At 38.9% G+C, this 18,942-nt stretch overlaps 1 protein-coding gene across 1 annotated transcript; it reads right to left on the minus strand.

Annotated features, from left to right (window-relative positions):
- Positions 1-965: 965 nt before the first annotated feature.
- lrig2 (leucine-rich repeats and immunoglobulin-like domains 2) lies at positions 966-14,921 on the minus strand. Its single transcript, XM_084929244.1, has 18 exons — positions 14,234-14,921; positions 13,802-13,876; positions 13,314-13,448; positions 12,795-12,938; positions 11,404-11,547; positions 11,079-11,222; positions 10,686-10,829; positions 8,867-8,947; positions 8,417-8,488; positions 8,174-8,242; positions 6,106-6,269; positions 5,443-5,754; positions 4,800-5,081; positions 3,871-4,311; positions 3,561-3,713; positions 2,985-3,125; positions 2,271-2,534; positions 966-1,450 (listed from the first exon to the last, which is right to left on the minus strand). The coding sequence occupies exons 1-18, from the start codon at positions 14,419-14,421 to the stop codon at positions 1,218-1,220; spliced, it is 3,186 nt and encodes a 1,061-aa protein (XP_084785370.1). The 5' UTR covers positions 14,422-14,921; the 3' UTR covers positions 966-1,217.
- Between the last annotated feature and the right edge of the window lie 4,021 nt (positions 14,922-18,942).

Below are 18,942 nucleotides of genomic sequence, written 5' to 3' on the forward strand. Positions count from 1 at the left end.
AGTCCTAAGTGGAAACCTAGGGTTACATAATATTCATAGAAGGAACAACAGCTTTGAGAGAATAAACTATGATGATAAATCGACTTGTTAAAAAAAAAAAAAAAAAAAAAGTCATGCACACTGCATAATTAATTTTGCCACCATTAAATTAAGTGCCTGTTAACATAGGAGAAAAGGGAAAACAAATCAGTGCATACTGTACTTAAACAAACAAAAAAAAGCATAAAAAATATCATGTCACATGATCAAGGCTACTGAGAATGTTTGTTTAAAAGGCCATCTATTAGACAATAACTAAAAGTGGTCGACAGCAAAACTGTGATTGTCTCATGTGCAAAAAAACAAAATAAAAACAAACAAACCAAAACAACAACTGTACCCTTTGTCCTCAAACTGCTCATCATTACGAAGACATAAAATATGGAATTATCAACTGCGTTTGACATAAAGAAAAAAAACTAAGTTTTGATAATATATGATATATCCATATATATTCATAATATACACCATATTTTGATGTCATGTCTCTGGGATTTGCATAAATGGATACCATAGCATAGTTTTGAGTCAGTCAGGATGGCTGTGGGAATGTAGGTATGCCTTCAAGGGTCTTTCCAATATTATCCATCAAAAACTGCTGGTCAGGGAACTACCACTGTCCCCTCTTTAACCCCCATTTTTCCCGCTTGAGAGGCAGTATTCTAGCGACTTCTTCTCAAGTCATCTAGGCTGTTCCAACAGGTGTCTGTACCAGGAATAATGAGACAAAACTGCCAGCATGACATCAACTGGCACAACATATTTTAGTCTCACAGTACCAGGGCCAGACGAGAGCTTGTGAGGACTCGACCGTGTCTCTGTTCTCTCATGGCAGCATCTGACATGGCTCTTTAAAGCATACATTCATAGTTTTCTCTTGGGTGAGAACAAAGGAGAGTGGAGGCTCTGGGAGGAAAGAGGTCCTGCAGAGGTGGAGATGTCAGAAAGGAGGTCACTTTAATCACCTGTCCACATATCCGGTCTGATGTGGCAAGTCTTTCCACACTGGAGCACACTAGTATGTCCTCTTGATTAAAGGGGAATGTAAACATACAAGAGAGCATCTTTGGCAGAATATGAGGAGTCTCTTTGGAGGTAGTGGGTGAAGGGTGAATGTGAGATGGGGGGGGTTGCAGCAACAAAGTGTCAGAGGCAGAATGTGGCCAGAATGAAAAAACCTATGTGGGAGCTGGATGCTCCTGAGGGTTAGTCCTATTAGAGGCACTTCTGTGGTCTTGGCTGCATTGACTGGGTGAATAGCCCACTTCTGCTTCACTCTGTTCTACTGCTCCATCAGTTGCAGAGGTCAGAGGAGGCGTCCTATGTACAGTCACTGGGATCTGGGATGCTCCAGGCGGTGGCTTCGAAGATAGATTTTCTGCTTCTCTCCAGAAAGACCTGCTAAGTGAATCTGCGAAGACATTTAACAAAAATAGCTGTTTACAACAATACCTTAAAGAACTGTTAAGTTCAAGAAGAATTTAAAATCATTCTCCCCCGAAGGAAGTATTTAATCGCTTCTGTTTTTTTTGTTTGTTTTTTTTAGAAATCTAGCATCCAGGGTTTTCAAAATATAATTTCAGGTTTTGTGTGATTTTAAATACCAATAACATTATCAAGATTTCAACGTCAAGGTTACAACAAATGTGAAAAATCAGTAAAAACTTTATATTGCCCAATTTTTATGAATCGTCTTCAAACTTCAAAACAAAATACTGGGCCTTGGTACCTTGGTTGGCTAAGCATTTGACCTCGACCTTCATTGTTAGCACCCAAGGCTTTTTATTTTCAAATATTATATTCATATTATTAAACCAAAACACTAAATGTGTAGTTAGATGTTGTTATGCTTTCACAAAGTAACTTTTTCCACAATCAGTTTTAGCTTATAACTTTCAGAATCATGCATTTTTAATGATGAGATGCCACATTTGCAAACTCAACTCAGGTGTGCTCCAGTATTTTTTTTACCTGTTCACTGGAAAATCTCAAATTTATTGAACATGTGAACTGATGTCCGAAATGTTCATTATGTGTAAAAAGATGTCTGCAAAATTCAACCTTGAGCCTACAAATAATATGTTGTTAACACTGAAGAAGGTATTAGATGTCGGAGTGGAAAGTTTCAAAATATTGCCTCAGTGGGAAGGGCTTGGTAGTTTGCAATAAACTTAGGATGTAAACATATTGATTTAAAAAGTAGAACTGAAATTTTTGTTTACAACTCTTACCATAGTGCTCAGGAGGAGTGTGGCTGCTTAGTCTTTTATCATGCGAGGTGAAAAAGACAGAAGAGTCCTGATTGCTAGTGAGGCTATTCAGAGCTGCGTCCTCATGCTGGGCATGCTCACTGAGGTTTTCCTTCAGACCTGGCACAGTCTTGTCCAGTGGATCATCCTCCCCCAGATAAGCATAGGGACAGTATTCCCGCGTGCGAGAGTAGATGTTGGCATTGTCATAGCAGTCAGAGCAAATGACTAGAGGACCTGCACCGCCTGGCAACAAAGAACAAATATTACAAAAGCACATGACTGGTGTCACACCATACAATAATCTGTGTACTTAAGATTCTACTCAAAACTACTATGACCATACATTTTATGAGAAACTATTAAGAAAGGTGGATTATATGGTTCCACAGTTTGAAAAGAACTCTGAAGTTCTTTTTGTTTTTTATAGACAAGACCTGGAACAGAATTTTACATTTTAAAACAGTCTGCATACAAACCAGTACACATTTAAAGATTATGTATATTTAAGTTTAGCTGTATTTCAATATTTTGGTTGGTTGGCTTAGCTGTTGATGGCATTAAAACAATAACTACAGAACACAATTTGTTAAATCAATTAATTGCTTTAAGAGTCAGTGCAGAAATAAAATACCTATAGCCAAGACCGTTGCTGGTGAGGCAGCAAGCCCAAACACTTGTGTTAATGACACTCACCTGGGGGGACTCCAGCTAGTCCCTCACGAGGCTCCCCGGGGTGGAAACTGCTACGGCCAGTAAACAGCGAGCCAACCCTGCAGTGCAGCATGCTGTTCCCTTCAGTTTCCACCTCACTGCCTGTGTCTCCATAACACACACCTGGGAGCAACATGATAATTAGTTACAGTTTTATTTCAGCAGGGATCTCATCCAAAACATAAATGAAGGAATAGGAACCTAAGAGACACTGGAATTTCCCGAACAACCGAACCCTTAAAAGGTACATTATAAAATGTGAAGTTTCTGTTTTTGTCATTTCAGCACCAACTTGTTTACAAGACTGTGCAGTCTTGTGATCACAATGTTGACATACCCTCAGACTTTAAACTAGACTTTAAAAAAAAAATGCTGACTAATTTTCAACAGACCACTAACATTAAAAGAAATGGTTCATGTCACTTAAAGTTTACATTAAAGCACAAGAAAAATCCTTCATAAATACTGACAGGATACTACTGAAATATCCAGTTTGGTTTGTAGATGCAGAAGGGAACTATTGTTTTCTGTTTCAAACTCAAAGGGCAGATAACCCACCATCCGTGCCCTTATGGACATATCCATTAGAGAGGGGAGGCATGAGCTGCTGGTGGCTCCCAGCCTCAGAATTACTGTAACCCTCCTGAGGCTCAGACAAAGTACCCTGAGAGGATAGGTAGCTGGGAATATCTGCTGGCAAATTCATCTCATCTGTAACGGAAACATATTTTCAGTTCTATGTCATGACTTCAAAACAAAGTGTCCACGGAAACATTTCAGTTTACAAACAGCCATCTTTTCTGGATAAAGCTTTAAATAAGGCACATTTATGTTACAGGACAGATGGCTGTGTGTCCAAACTACTTACCTGTGTTGGTAATACTGTAGTCCTCACTTTTCCTACGCATGTGATAGATTACAATGACCCAGACCAACGAAGTACCAACCACACAGCACACCACCACAATCACCACGATGCCCACAGTGGTCCAGGCATCCTGGTCATACACTGTGCCTGTATCGCAATTTGGTGATGGCGAGACGCTCAGGTATATGTGGCCACGCTCTGTACCCAAAGTATTAGACATGATGCAGGTGTATTTCCCAGCATCAGCTGGACCAGCATCAACAATGATAAGAAGTTGATTGGCTGCAGCAAAGAAGTGGCGCTCTGTTAGGACCAAAGGCCCATCATCTTTGGTCCAGTTGAGACGAGGAGCAGGGCTGCCTCCAGCTATACACTGAAGCACAGCAGTTTCACCCCGGGCCACTGTTCTGTCTTCCAGTGGTCGCATGAAGGATGGGGTTTCTGCAGAGGAAAAGGGAAAAAAAAAAAAGAAGAGAGGATGAACTCATTTTTGATTTAAGTCATCCGTGGCCAGTTTAGATGGATGTGTGCTATTTTTTAAACAATTTTTCTCCAGCGCTAATATTTAATGATTGATCACAAACTCCGCCAATTGGACAGTCAGTCATTATATACTCCTGCAAGTAGCTCAAGTCACATTTTGCAAGTACATTAATTAAGAAATATAATACTATATTTGATTTCCAGACGGCTGTTACACCAGGCAGTCCCCTTTAAATATTCCACATGGCCATGTTATAACAAGGCCATGTGGAATTTTTGCTTTTACGTCATCATTAGTTAAAACTGGCAAGGCGGCAACACATAAACAAGAGCTTGTAATGAGTAACAGACATAAATGAGCAGCCAATTGGAGTAGTGAGTTATCTGAAATGACCCCAGTAGATAAAAAAAAAAATAAACCTCAGTTAATCAGATGGCTGACTCACCCAGAACAGTCAGAGTAGCATTTGCCGACAGGCTGCCAGCAGCATTCTGAGCGGTACAGCTATACACTCCCATGTCTTCTGTTTTCACTTTAGCAATGAAAAAGACGTCATCGTCAGGCATCACATGCATCCTGCGCTCTCGGGCAGCAGGGAAGTCAGTGCCTCCATCTTTCTGCCAAGCAATCTGTGGTGATGGATGGCCTTCAGCAGCACACTCCAGCCTGGCCGTAGTCCCGGTCCGGATTGTCAGATCCATGGGGGTCTTAAGAAAGGAAGGCATCTCTGAAAGACAGAAAACAGAAAGTCAAGGGTGGAATACAATAGTACAGACAGAAACAAATACTGATATATACCATATATGTATGAAAACGAGATAAAACCTTAGGGTACCTCTCTCTTATTTAATTTTTCCCCCAGTTACTGTACTGTCAAATGGGTAGCAATACTACTTAACAAATAAACTATATACAAGTATCAACTTCATGCAGACATATTGCAGTGAATTGGCAAAACCAGCAACCCAAAGCCTAAACAGGGTAAGTGAACAAGATGCGCAAAAACCTCCCAAAAAACAAACAAACAAAAAAAAAAAAGAACTGGCAATCACTGATCACATTCATTTAAAGAGATAACACATCCTCACCATTGACAGTAAGCTTGGCCCTGTTGGAGTAATTGGAACCAAAGTGATTGGAGACCACACACTGGTAACGCCCCTCATCGGTGAAGTTCACATTGAGGAGGTGAAGCACAGTGGTATAGATCAGCTCTCCCTCTTGGTACCGGGCATAATTTTCCACTTCTGCATCATACAGCACCTCCCCATCCTTCCGCCAGGCTGTGGTCATTGGTGAATCACTGCTGCTGGACGCAATGCAGCTCAGAGTCACATTGTTTCCCCGCAGTGCAACAGACGTCTCTGGGTGAGTTGTGATCTGAGGCTTGGGGAAATCATCTGTGTAGGCACATGTGTTTGGGAAAATAAAAACAAAAGAAATAAAAGAAACATTTTTCTAACTGAAATATATATATAAGATTTTAAGCTCCACCAGAATGCAACACAGTATACAGATACAAATACAGCTTTTCAAAAAATGACAAGTTAAAAAACAAAACAACTTTTCACGTATTTTGGATGTTTTTAACTGAAATAATCCGCTGGACACTCTCAAAACATCCAAAATAAATATTCATTTTAGTCTTTTCTTCCATATACCAATAAACATTGTTTTATATGTTTTGTGCTTATTCAACAGAATCTATAATGGCAGGCTGGGAATAATTAACACAAGAAAAAAAGACTGACCACAAACAAACTCTTCCGGGCTGATGGACAGGACATTGCGACCGAGCAGATTCACAGGATGGCCACAGATAGCAGTGACAGACTGCTGGAACTGGCTGTCTGTCAACCAAGGACCCAGCCACTGCATGTGACAGTCACACAGCAGGTTGCTTGTGTTCAGGACACTGAGAATAGAGGAATAAATTGGGAAGCATGAGATGACTCATAGTAATATAAGACGGAATGATTCTACTAATGAAGTATGAGATTGAACCACTGGAAATAAAGGGAAATTGAATCTGGGATTTCAGGGATTCATCTGAACTCACTCTTCAGAGAGTTAATATAATTTATTCTTTTAGAAAAGAAACCTCCACATACTAACTTGAAAAGAAAATTTAATCTTAAATTTAAAGTGAGCCATTTACAGATATCTAAATAAAGCTTATATAGCTTCCAAATAAAGCTATATTCCTGTGAAACACACAGGGAATTGTTATTGGTGAACATCTAAATCTGTTTATAAAGCCTTTTAGTCAACCTGTCAGCTGGACCATGGCAAAAGGATCTAAATTGTGGCATGAAATTGGATTCAAGGCTATAAAAAGCCTCCAGAACTGCGCTCTATTTTTTTTGTACAAAAATACATTTTAATTAGAGGAATGCTGCCATCTTCTTCTAGTCAAGTTATCAAACCAAGCCACTTTATCCGCTTGCAAAGCAGATACTGTTAAATTCTATTAAGGTAGCAGACTAATTACTAACAAGAGGATATGAGTACTGTCAGTTTGACAGCAGCTGGGGCATTTAGCCAGCCACTGCTTGAGAGACACTCCTAAGATGGGTTGATCAAAAGCTCAAAACAGTGAGAGACTTTGCATTTCCGCTGCCTTTCCTCGCACACAGGAGACAGCTGTCTCAACTAAGTAAAGGCTGCTGCAACTCAAAAACTAAATCAGAAGTCTTTGCTTGGCCAACTGCGAATAAAAAAAAAAACTTTAAAAATGTGTAGTTTCAGTGACAGAATGTATAAACCCAGTATCTTGATGCATTCTCAATCACCCAGGAAAGTAAATCTCCAAAAAGTTGATTCTGTTCGTCTGGACGTAGCAATTTGTGGGAGAAACGTTTCGTCACTCATCCAAGTGACTTCTTCAGTCTCAGCTGACTGCAGGTTTCCCCAATCTTATAAACAGTACATTTGCATAATGACTGAAACCAGCCCACTGAAGGGCTGGGCTGGGAGGTCAGTTCCTTAATCGTAATTATGCAAATTCTCATGACCATTGATCAATAACCACTGACCAAAACCCACTGATCAAAGACCACTGATCAATGGCCATGAGTACCATTCACAGAAAGTTGGGGAATGGCTGCAATCACAGCATTGTAAGATGGCGAAAGATGTACCCTTAGGCCCCCTCCTCGATTCAGAGATGGTCTTTCCCTTTTCACATAAATGGCCTCCTTGACTCCGCGCTCAAACCAGCGTTCCTCCCTGTCCAGGACGTGTACATCCTCATCATTGAAAGAGTGTCCACTGGCCTGTAGGTGTAAATAGACTGAAGAGTCCTGGCCTGACGAAAACCTGTAGTGATCCCATATGTGTCAGGAGTATCGGAGCAGTTGAGACGCATTTTTTCTAAACACCGGGTCTCTGTGACTTTTAAACCCCAAAACACGCTGCAGTCAGCTGAGACTGAAGAAGTCACTTGGATGAGTGACGAAACGTTTCTCCCACAAAACGCTACATCCAGATGAACAGAATCAACTTTTGGAGATATAAACCCAGTAATTATATTTAGCCTTAAATTTCACCAACCAAATAAATAAATAAAGATTTTAAATGGGGCAACAAAATTAAAATTGCTATGGTGGATCAACAATGACTCCCTGTTTAAAATCTTCAGTGATGCCAATTTAAAATGTAAATCACTGCCCCTGCAGTGTTTCTTAATCATTGTAATTCCTTTTTAATGAGGTCAGTAACAATAAATCAGTCTAACAAACATTAACACAGGAAAATACCAGCTAATACATGTGCATGAGAGCTGTAGGATATTTCTGTGTTTGGTTTTGTTTTACTTACAACACTTTCAGCTTCATATGAGACATCGCCTCTGGGTGTATCGACATGATACCATTCTTGCTGAGGTCCCTAAAGATGGGACACAAATATGGATTAAACACACCAGTTTGATCAAATTGCCATTTTTGTCAGAAGTGTAAAGCAACAACAGGACAATAAACCTTTCTGCTATGTTTAAACATTTAACAACAGACATCAAAATGACTGCATGGCTAAAAAGTATTAGACAAGGGCTTTACTCACAAGTGCTCGAGCTCCTCCAGGCCTTCAAACGCTTTCTTTGTGATGGATTTGATTTTGTTCTGTTGTAGGATTCTGGAAAAATAAAGATATTTCACATGAGGCCAAGTGAACAGTTCAAACTAGCCTGCTCCTAGGCCATCCTTTATTACAAATACGAGTCACTGCTCCAGCAGCTTTTGTGAAGGCTGTTATAACATCTGACCCAACTTACACTGCAAATTGAAATAAATTGGAGAACTAAATAAATCAAATGTGTTAAAAACAGATCTGTAGTATATTAAACATTACAATATAATTTAACCTTTCTGAAAATTTGTGCAGCCATTTGTTTGATGCACTGTAAAGTATCTTAACATAAACCAGCTCTATTTCTCTAAATACAAAAACATTTTACAAACTTGCATACTATATATAAAAATACAATTTTTAAAATTCATATCATGCCCTCACAGTGTGTTTAGCTTCTTCATGCCATCAAATACACCAATGGAGTCTTCAATGGCCCAGGAGATTTCATTATTACGGATATCTCTGAAAAGCAAAGAGACTCATATTAGATATTAAACACAGTACACACAGGCTGAACATCTAAAGGCTTCTCCTGCAAAGAACAAAGAGCACATATTACCACCACTGGGGTTGCCAGCAGCAGTGACTCTTCGTTAGAAGACTAACAATTTGAGACACCATACTTCCACACTATGTCACAGCTTGCTGCTCCTGCCGCTGTGATGAGGGGAAATAATTGGCTCTGTTTAGCACTGAGACAGTTCATGGGTCCACTGCAAGTCCAGGGAGGCCTTGTGTTTACAGGATGGGTCATGGGCTCTTTTGTTTTTCTTTCCTCATGCCTGGCTACCTCTGAAAGAAGTTCTGCACTCACCAGTTCCCCTCTCCCATGAAAGATCCCGAGATGGTCAAAATCCCAAATGCAACCCCTTTGTCATTGTAGTTCACTGGCTTAAAGAGAGCTCTGTGCAGCAAATAATGAGTTCGTAACTTTCTCACAGATAAACTGTGGATGAAGAAGATATACTCGATTAATTGGGCTGATATTTTGCTAATCAGAATTTTAATAGCTTTGGTTTTAAACCTAAAATACTGCCCTTACTTTAAAACAAACAAACAAACCCAAAAAACTCTCATTAACATGTCCTAGCTCGAGATCAGCAGCAACAACAACAACAACAACCGTGTTAGACTGTGTCAAATAATCCACTTGTAAAGCAAGTTATGGTCACATAAAGCCACATTCTTTACATGAGGTAACATTAAAGCACTTTAACGGCAGTCAAAACAGTGGTGCTATCCAGGAATTCCAGTACAGTAACCTTGCCCAGCCCTTACATTAAAGTGGTGAAGATGAAATTGCCTGACTCAATCCCAGAACATCATGATACAACAACAGATGAGACCAAGGAGAATCTCCCTGCTGCTAACCATCTTCATACCAAAATCTTTCCTTCTACCTTTTTCTCCAGCCACTTCACTGTCCAACCCCAAAAGATACCCTTTGAAAAGCTACAGTTTAGGATTAGAGCTAACCCCAACCCTATTAATACATACACTATATGTACTTATTTATCTTCTCCCAATTACATTAGTCCCCCTCAATACCCCATCAGCCCCATGCGCAGCTCTTTTTCTCCCGTTGTTTGGTGGGAGGGCCTAAAATGGCCCTTTTGATATTGAAGGTTGCCAACATGTGGTCTAGATCAACCAACAAGTGCTTCTGACAGTGAAGCCTCTCCAACATGAATGTTTAGAGGCTACTGACAAAAACATTGTAAACCTGAAACTTTTACTATCTGGGTGGAGATGCACACACCTCACGTATATTTTTCACATTTTAACTAATTATAAAAAGAAGAAGAAGAAAAGAATCACAATTGTGTGTAAGCAAATTTCAGGACAAAGAACACAAAGCTGGAAAAACATACATCTATGGAAAATACACACAGAGTGGTTTAATCTAAATCTAAATGTACACCATTGACAACAAAAGATTTGCATGGCACTACAATAAGATGGGGACTTGAAATAGTGGTACTTTCTACAGTTTTCTCTGAACTACTTGGAAAGAATTCAAGAACAAAAAACTAAAACTACAAATGTAGAAAGAAACAAGTGCAGACCTACTTTTGCAAGAAGCCTTCAATGAGAATGCAGAGCCAACAGGACTTGAGTTAATTCGTTTACAGAGATTCATTAAACTTCTGAGCACAAATAATAAACACATACTGCAAACAGATTCAGGCACTGCACTTACAGGGTGCGCAGACTTGACAGGCCACTGAACACTCCCTCTCCCAAATGGCTGATAGAGTTTTCTCCCAGGTTCAAGCTCTCCAGGAAATCTAAGCCTTTAAAAGCTGTCTCCTCAAGTCTAGTCAGATGATTGCCAGACAAGTCTCTGTGCAAAGAAACCACAAATATGACAAACATTAACTAAAAACAATTTCCCTATATTCTGTATGGTAATATTAGTCCACATTTAAGGATGAAATGAGATGTTTTCACAAAAACACCATATATGGTGCATTAGGTAGAAGCTAGACCTCATTGAACCAGCCCAGACAAACACAGTGCAGCAAGACAACAGTAACTGCTCCGAGTACTCTTAGCTACATTGGGATTGTAGCAACGAAGCAAACAGACTCACAGTTCCTCAAGCTTTTGGCAAAACTCCCAGGCGTCTGGTCCAATGATGCCAACAGCATTCTGGCTGACCCGCAGGATACGCAGCATGCGCAAGCCATACAGCCAACCTTTGTTAACCTCTGTTAGGTTGTTGTGCTCTAGCTCCCTGGGGGGGCGACATTATTGACAAAAATAACTGTATTAAATCAATTTATTGCTTTAACATAGCTGCAGGGGGAACCATAGGTGAGAACATTTTATGGAAGATTTTTTTCAGCAAGATTTTTTCATAGGTGCTGCACATTTTTTGCTAAATATATTGCCAAAGTCCAAAAGATTGCACTCACAATTCTTCAATGTTGTTCAGTCCAAAAAAGGCTCCATCCATGAGCTTAGTGATGCCATTCCTCTGCATCTTCAGTGATTTCAAGGAGTCCATCCCCTTGAATGTAAGGCTGTCAACAATTTTGATCTTGTTCCGCTTCAGTTCACTACAAACCCAAAGAATCCATTTTCTTTAACCAAGTGTTTTTATACAAAAACAAACTCACACAACAGAGCTTCTCGAATAGGAACATTTAGATCCACAGGTTTTTGGACAATTTTTTGTAATTTTGCCTCTGTACAACACCACATTGCTCGATTTTAAATCCAGTGGTTTTAAAATTATACAATCAAGATGTGATTCAAGACTTGCAGGCTTTTAATTACAAAGGTTTTAGAAATATTTTGCATTAACTGTTTGAGATTTATGGCCATTTTTATACGTAGTGTGGCTTTTTCAGAGGCTTAGAAATAATTGGACAAACTAACATAATTTTACATAAGGATTGTTTTTACTGCTTTGTTGAAAACAATTTGCAGACAAAGCCTGCCTGAAATCTGAAATGCACAAACACCACCAAATGCTGTGTTTCGAACTTTAAGATGTTCTGCCAAATGTTTGCTGCAGCTGCATTCAGTTGCTACTTGTGTCTGGGTCTTTTTAAATTAGGTTTTGTGTTCAGTAACTGAAAAGTATGCTCTGTTAGTTTCAGAACAGGTGACTGACATGATGTATTCACATCCATAAAGGCATCTATTAACTGTAGGCATTAGCAATGAAACACCTATCCCCTCAAGATTGCTCTTTACTACGCTAGATGTTGTGAAAGAGTTATGTAACCAAGGGAAGAACTGTGTAATCACTCACTTTTGTGGTCGTCCAAGCCTTTAGGTCTTTTGGAGCTGAATGGTTCATTCCTTCATTTAAAGAATGTACCAGATTGTCGATTTGGCCACGCATAAAATTTTGGCTCTTTTTCTCAAATTGGTTTATTGTGGTTCTCCCCCCCCTTACTTGCATCAATATCTCTTTGGACTTCATATTTAGATTTTCTGGGAAAAGCAGCCAAATGCAAGTTACACTCTTGGAAACAATTCTATCTTTCTATCAGCTTAATTTGTCATTAAATAATGAGGAAGAAGGCCAAACCTGCCCATGGAACTGTCAGGCAACGGTCCAATTATTTTTTATCCTCTGTAAATAGGGCACGATGTGTGTTAAAGCTTCAATTCTGTCTTAATTGTTTAATTTGAAAATCCACGGTTGTGTACAGAAGCAGTATTTTTTTTTTAAAGTTTCAATGTCCAATAACTTACAAACCTAACTGTAAAACTGAGTAAAATAAGAGCATCTGTGATATAAATTAAAATTCACCAATTGAGTGATAATTTTACAGCATTTTATTATACTTACAGGAACTGAAGTTGTGGAAGTTTGAAGACTTTGGATGGAAGCACAGCCAATCTGTTCCTGTTCAGCCTCAGCACCAACAGGGAGCTGGAGATGTTTTCAAAGCAGCCAGGCTCCAGGACGCTGATCTTGTTGTTGCTTAAATTACTATGAGATAAAAAAAAAGAAAGAAAAAACATTACTGCCAAATTTAGCAGAAGGAATATTTTTTCCTTTGTAGTTACGCATACTGTGTGTAGTAAATATTTACAAAAATGGTTGCTTTGCAATAAAATGCTTTCTAGGCCAAATTGAACAAAACAAGGTGTTTTCAGTACTCTGGTAAGAGCATGTGACGCTTTGCTCTAATGTGTTTCCTGCAATACTCTGAATATCTTCTTACTGTTGTATTACACAGAATGTTTCCAATTGCAAACTTATTCACTGTCATACAAGCAAGTCAATGTATAGTTAAACCATATTTTAACACTGCATGTCTCACACACTGTCCTAGTACTGATAATAAAGATGACTTTGACTTACAGATATTTCAGCTGCATAGATGGAAAGGATCCAACTTTGAGCTCAGAGATGGAATTGGATGTAAGGTCCAGTGTCTCCAGGGAAACATATGGTTGTAGCTGAAGCATTGACAGCTCAGTGATCCGATTGTGGACTCTGAAATATATCAAATATAAAAAGGTATTAGTTTTAATCATGTCAATGCTTACTAAAGCATTCTTAGTCTAATTGAAATATTATTAACATGGTGAAAGAATGGGGGGGGGGGGAATAACAAAAGACTGACTCTGGTGGTGTCTTCCACTGTTTTTGTATAAATATGTTTTAATCTAACATCCAACAAAGCATAAAAATTCAGCCAACATTAAATACTGTACAAATATTTTTTTACAAATTGTTTAAATGTGCAGAAGAATTCAATGAATATTTTAATAATTAGTTTGAGTGCTGATAGAAAAGACCAAAAAAACATAATTGAAAACAAACCCTGAAGAGGATTTTGTACTTACAAAGAAAGTCCTGTGATGTTTGAGGAGACATCGCCAAGATAGGGAAAAACAGTCAGCTCATTGTGATTCAAAGTACTGAAATCAAATTTAAACAAAAATGAAAAAGTTGCATCAGTCAAATAGCCATACATAACTGAGATTTTAAACAAATTTACTCGAGATCTGATGTCCCTTATAAACTGTGAGCAGGTTTATATATCACACTTTTCTTCATGACAAAACAAAAGTTACAAACAACGAGTATATTTCCAAAAATAATCTTACCTATCCTTAAAATACTCAAAGGTGTTGGTTAAGTGGTTAAAATGTATTCAAATTGGTTGTATCTCTATATTACTATCCAATCTTTTATTGAGCAACCAATCAGTGCAGCGGTTCAGTAAAGGACTAGCTCTGCTAACTTCAGTTATGTTCATCCAGATGTGTACTTACACTTGGGTTATCCCATCTGGGACTTCCACTGGAGCCATCGACAGCCTTCTTCTGTTGCAGTCCAGAATATGAACCTCATCCTCTGTTTTATAACACGAGCAAGTAGCAGGACAAGACTCACTGGCCCAGGCACCCAAACTTAGCAGCATGAAGATAAGGGCCGAAGGAATGGGCCAGCCTTCCGCCATTTTAAATGCCTTCCCACTGAGAGTTAGCTACGTGGCTAGCTAGAACTGGCACGTTAACTTAACACTTATAAAACCACAGAGTTGTTTTTGTAGTTTACGACCATTCAAGCAAGCACATATTTAAGATTTATATCGTCACGATTCCAGGTGGAATCGTAAAATGCAGTTTTTTCCAACTTAAGCGGGGCATCCCAGCAGAGATTTCTGCTCTTCTTTCAGTGGCTGGAATTCCTTCCGCTCCAGCCAGGACACCCTCCCGGAGAGGTTAGCTAGCTCACCGCTGAACTGAGTTGGTCCCACAAACACGCCACTTTTCACCAGAAGAGATCAGTTCAAATCCGTACGATAACCGCTTTTGATTATACTGATCCAAATGAAATGTTACGGGCGTTTAACTCAGACTGTTTACAAAGAATTAAAGAAATTTTGTCCTGTCTTTCCATCCCGAAAGAACAACAAAGCCCCGTGAGTTGATGACACAGGATACCCTAATCCCGCCCCTCTACAGCATGTTTACAGTTATTCTATTGGTCCGTGATTTTGCTTGTCAACCATTTGCGTCGTTTTGATTGGATCGTGTTTTTGTCCGACACTCTGTTTACAGGAAAAAAAGTTTTAAGAACTATTGAAGTATGAAATAGTATTCCACATCATCGCGGTTGTTAGTGGTAAAATCTACTTTTTGATTTAGGAAAATGTTTTGTTTTGATTTGTTCGCATTTTCACAGTTTCAAACACATAGCCACAAGTAAAGAGCACATTTAAATTTTGCTTTTATCACCATTTTATAAAAAAAGGCCTATCTGTGAGTAGAGGGAGTAAGTAGTAGCAATAACAATATAAAAATACAAATCAGCAAATGAAGTAAAATAAGAATACACAATAAAAGAAATAATAAAAAGTGTGCAGTAAAAAAATGTTAAAAAATAAGAATCTATAATTTCTAAAAGCATTAAACTGATTATTATGATCCTACAATGACTGCTTTACATATTTATACTCCACTACAAAGACACAAAGCAGTACCAGTGTGATTTGTGAATATATATTCTATCGTTATAATTGATGATATATGAAAGTTGTTTGGTTGCCTAAATGCACTCATTGATATTTTTAATTGTTTATGTATGTAAAAAGATTTGGACTGTGTGATCTTAACATAATGCTTTATTTTTTAAATAGATTAACTGTGATTTCTAGTGTTATCCATTGTGTTAGAATACTTCCCTCTTGAATAAATAAACACTGAATTAGTGGGGTGGGGGATGTGGTTAGCTCAGAATTTAATGTGAACTTCAGTGCTTTACTTTATGCACACGGAGAGATAAGCATCATACTTGGGCAAATTTGCTAAATGTTTCTGTTGCATTCTGAGTATATTTTATTCAAAATTATGGCAAACTGGAAACCTGTGTATGTAAATTTTCCCTTGTTTTCAGTCTTTATATCAACTGCTATATAACATTTCAATTAACAAATTCATTAAATATAGAATTTGACACTTGACAATTAGAATAGAAAAGAATAAAATAGAATAAAGTGGGCTTTATAAAAAAAATAATACAACAGCCCAGCAATAAAATTTTATATTTGTGAAGAGAATTATTGAGTCTTTAGACAGCTGCCAATTCAACTCATTCAATTTAAATTTTATAAGAATTTTTTCTGTTGAGCTAATTAATGTAGAGAGAGAGAGAGAGCAGGGAGCAAGGGAGGGAGAAAGAGGATGGATGAATGCAGCAAACCGGTAAGGGGGAAGTCAGTGGAAAACAATTTGACTATGATATTTGCATATGACATTGTGATCTGTGGTGAGAGTAGGGAGCAGGCAGAAGAGAGCCGTATGATGCAGGTGGGGGAATGCTCAGGAGAGAAGAGGAATAGAAGTCAGTAAAAGCAAGACAGAATACACATGTGAATGAAAGAGAGAGAGGTTGGAAAAGATAGCACTGTCAAAAAGATGTGAATGTGAGGCATAGCTGGATGTCGCAGAACTGAAGATGCCAAGATTTTCACTGGAAATGACCAGGAGGGACAGGATTGGAAATGAGTATATCAGATCAATTTATAGACAAATTTAGAGAAGCAAGGTCAAAATGGTTTGGACATGTGCAGAGGAGAGATAGTGGATATATATGGAGCTCCCAGACAGGAGGGAAAGAGGAAGATAATAGAAAAGATTCACAAATGTAGTGAAGGAGGAAACGGTGTAACAGAGGAAGATCCTAAAGTTGCAGTGAGATAGAGGTAGATTATCCACTGTGACAACCGCTAAAGAGAGCAGCTGAAAGAAGAAAAATGATTGATTTGCTTCAAACATGTAACTAAACAATACAATTTAAAAAAGAAGAGAAAAGGTTTAATCTAACCTGCAGGACCAGGAAACCATAACATGAAACTCCAATTGAATAGCACTTTACCCCACCCCAGCTGACATTTGGCGCTGCTGATGTCTTGCCTTGATGTCTTGTGTACACATGCCATTACATGTTTTCAGAAGCAGTCTCTAATTTCCAAACATTTTTCCTGTGTGCATGAGTACTCTGCAGTCTAGGGACTTCTGTAGCATACTGCTTCACAAGCTGTTTTTGCTCCTAGATATTTACACTTTGCTATGACCACACTGGGCAGACATTTGTCAAACTGACTTAGTGTAAAGATGGCATCCTGTGACTAAGCCACCCTAAAGTCATTGAGCTGTGCAGTGTGACCCCATGTTTTGTCACCAGTGGTTTTTCAAAGGAACATGCATGGATGTATGCATGATATTCATATATCTGTTTGCAGTTGACGTGGCTCATTTCAGTTTGATTCAATTAAGTTCAGTTCAAGTTTATTTATATACCACCAAACCACAATAGCAGTCTCCTCAGAATGGAGAAAACCAACCCCAACAATCAGATGATCCCCAATGAGCAAGTACATTTACTGACATACTGAAGTGGCATATAAACATGTAGAGAGAGAAAAGAGGTGAGTAGAAGGTGAAAGCTGAAAATAAGTGTATCGTAGTGTATCACATGAATTCCCAAAAGAGTTTAAGCCTCTAGCAGTATAACTAAGGGATGGTTTAGGGTTACCCGATCTAGTCTTAACCATAATCTTTATCAAATTGAAAGTTTTGAGTCTAATCTTAAAAATAGAGAGGATATCTATCTTTATCCCCCAAATCTAAACTGGGAGATGGTTCCACATGAGAGAGGTCTGATAGCTAAACGGTCTGCCTCCAAGTCTACTTTTATGTATTTTAAGAAACACAAGCAAGCCTGCAGTCTGAGATTGAAGTGCCCTGTTAGGACAATATGATGCTAATACTGAGTGTGAGGAGAGGGATTTTAAATTTAATATGGGAAAATTATGATCCCTCTTACTCATTCTTGTTTGCATTCTAGCTGCAACCTTTTTAATTACCTAGAGGCTATTCAGGGAACTTTGGGGACAACTAATAATAATGGTTTACAAAATTCTGGCCTAGAAGTAATGAATGCATGTATTAGGTTTTCAGTCTCACTTTAAGACAGGATGTTTCAGAGATACTGCACAGATTAAAGAAGGCTGTCCTTAATGTCTGTTTAATGTGCACATTAACATATCCTTATCAAAAGTGACTTCAAGATTCACCACAGTCTTACTGGAGGCCAAGATACTGCTATCCAGATTATCCTGTTAGACATCATATTTTTAGGGCCAACCATGATAGCCTCAGTTCTGTCTGAATTTAGCAGATGAAAATTACATCCAGGCCTTTACATATTTACAGTGGGGCAAAAAAGTATTTAGTCAGCCACCGATTGTGCAAGTTCCCCCACTTAAAATGATGACAGAGGTCAGTAATTTGCACCAGAGGTACACTTCAACTGTGAGAGACAGAATGTGAAAAAAAAATCCATGAATCCACATGGTAGGATTTGTAAAGAATTTATTCGTAAATCAGGGTGGAAAATAAGTATTTGGTCACCTCAAACAAGGAAAATCTCTGGCTCTCACAGACCTGTAACGTCTTCTGTAAGAAGCTTTTCTGTCCCCCACTCGTTACCTGTATGAATGGCACCGTTTGAACTCATCATCTGTATAAAAGACACCTGTCCACAGCCTCAAACAGTCAGACTCCAAACTCCGCCATGGCCAAGACCAAAGAGCTTTCGAAGGACACCAGGAAAAGTATTGTAGACCTGCACCAGACTGGGAAGAGTGAATCTACAATAGGCAAGCAGCTTGGTGTGAAAAAATCAACTGTGGGAGCAATCATCAGAAAATGGAAGACATACAAGACCACTGATAATCTCCCTCGATCTGGGGCTCCACGCAAGATCTCATCCCGTGGGGTCAAAATGATCATGAGAACGGTGAGCAAAGATCCCAGAACCACACGGGGGGACCTGGTGAATGACCTGCAGAGAGCTGGGACCACAGTAACAAAGGCCACCATCAGTAACACACTACAATGGCAGGGAATCAAATCCCGCAGTGCCAGACGTGTTCCGCTGCTGAAGCCAGTGCATGTCCAGGCCCGTCTGAAGT

The sequence above is a fragment of the Perissodus microlepis genome, chromosome 5 (genome assembly GCF_051167445.1).
Source record: "Perissodus microlepis isolate ML-2025 ecotype Zambia chromosome 5, ASM5116744v1, whole genome shotgun sequence".
NCBI classification, from domain to species: Eukaryota; Metazoa; Chordata; class Actinopteri; order Cichliformes; family Cichlidae; genus Perissodus; species Perissodus microlepis.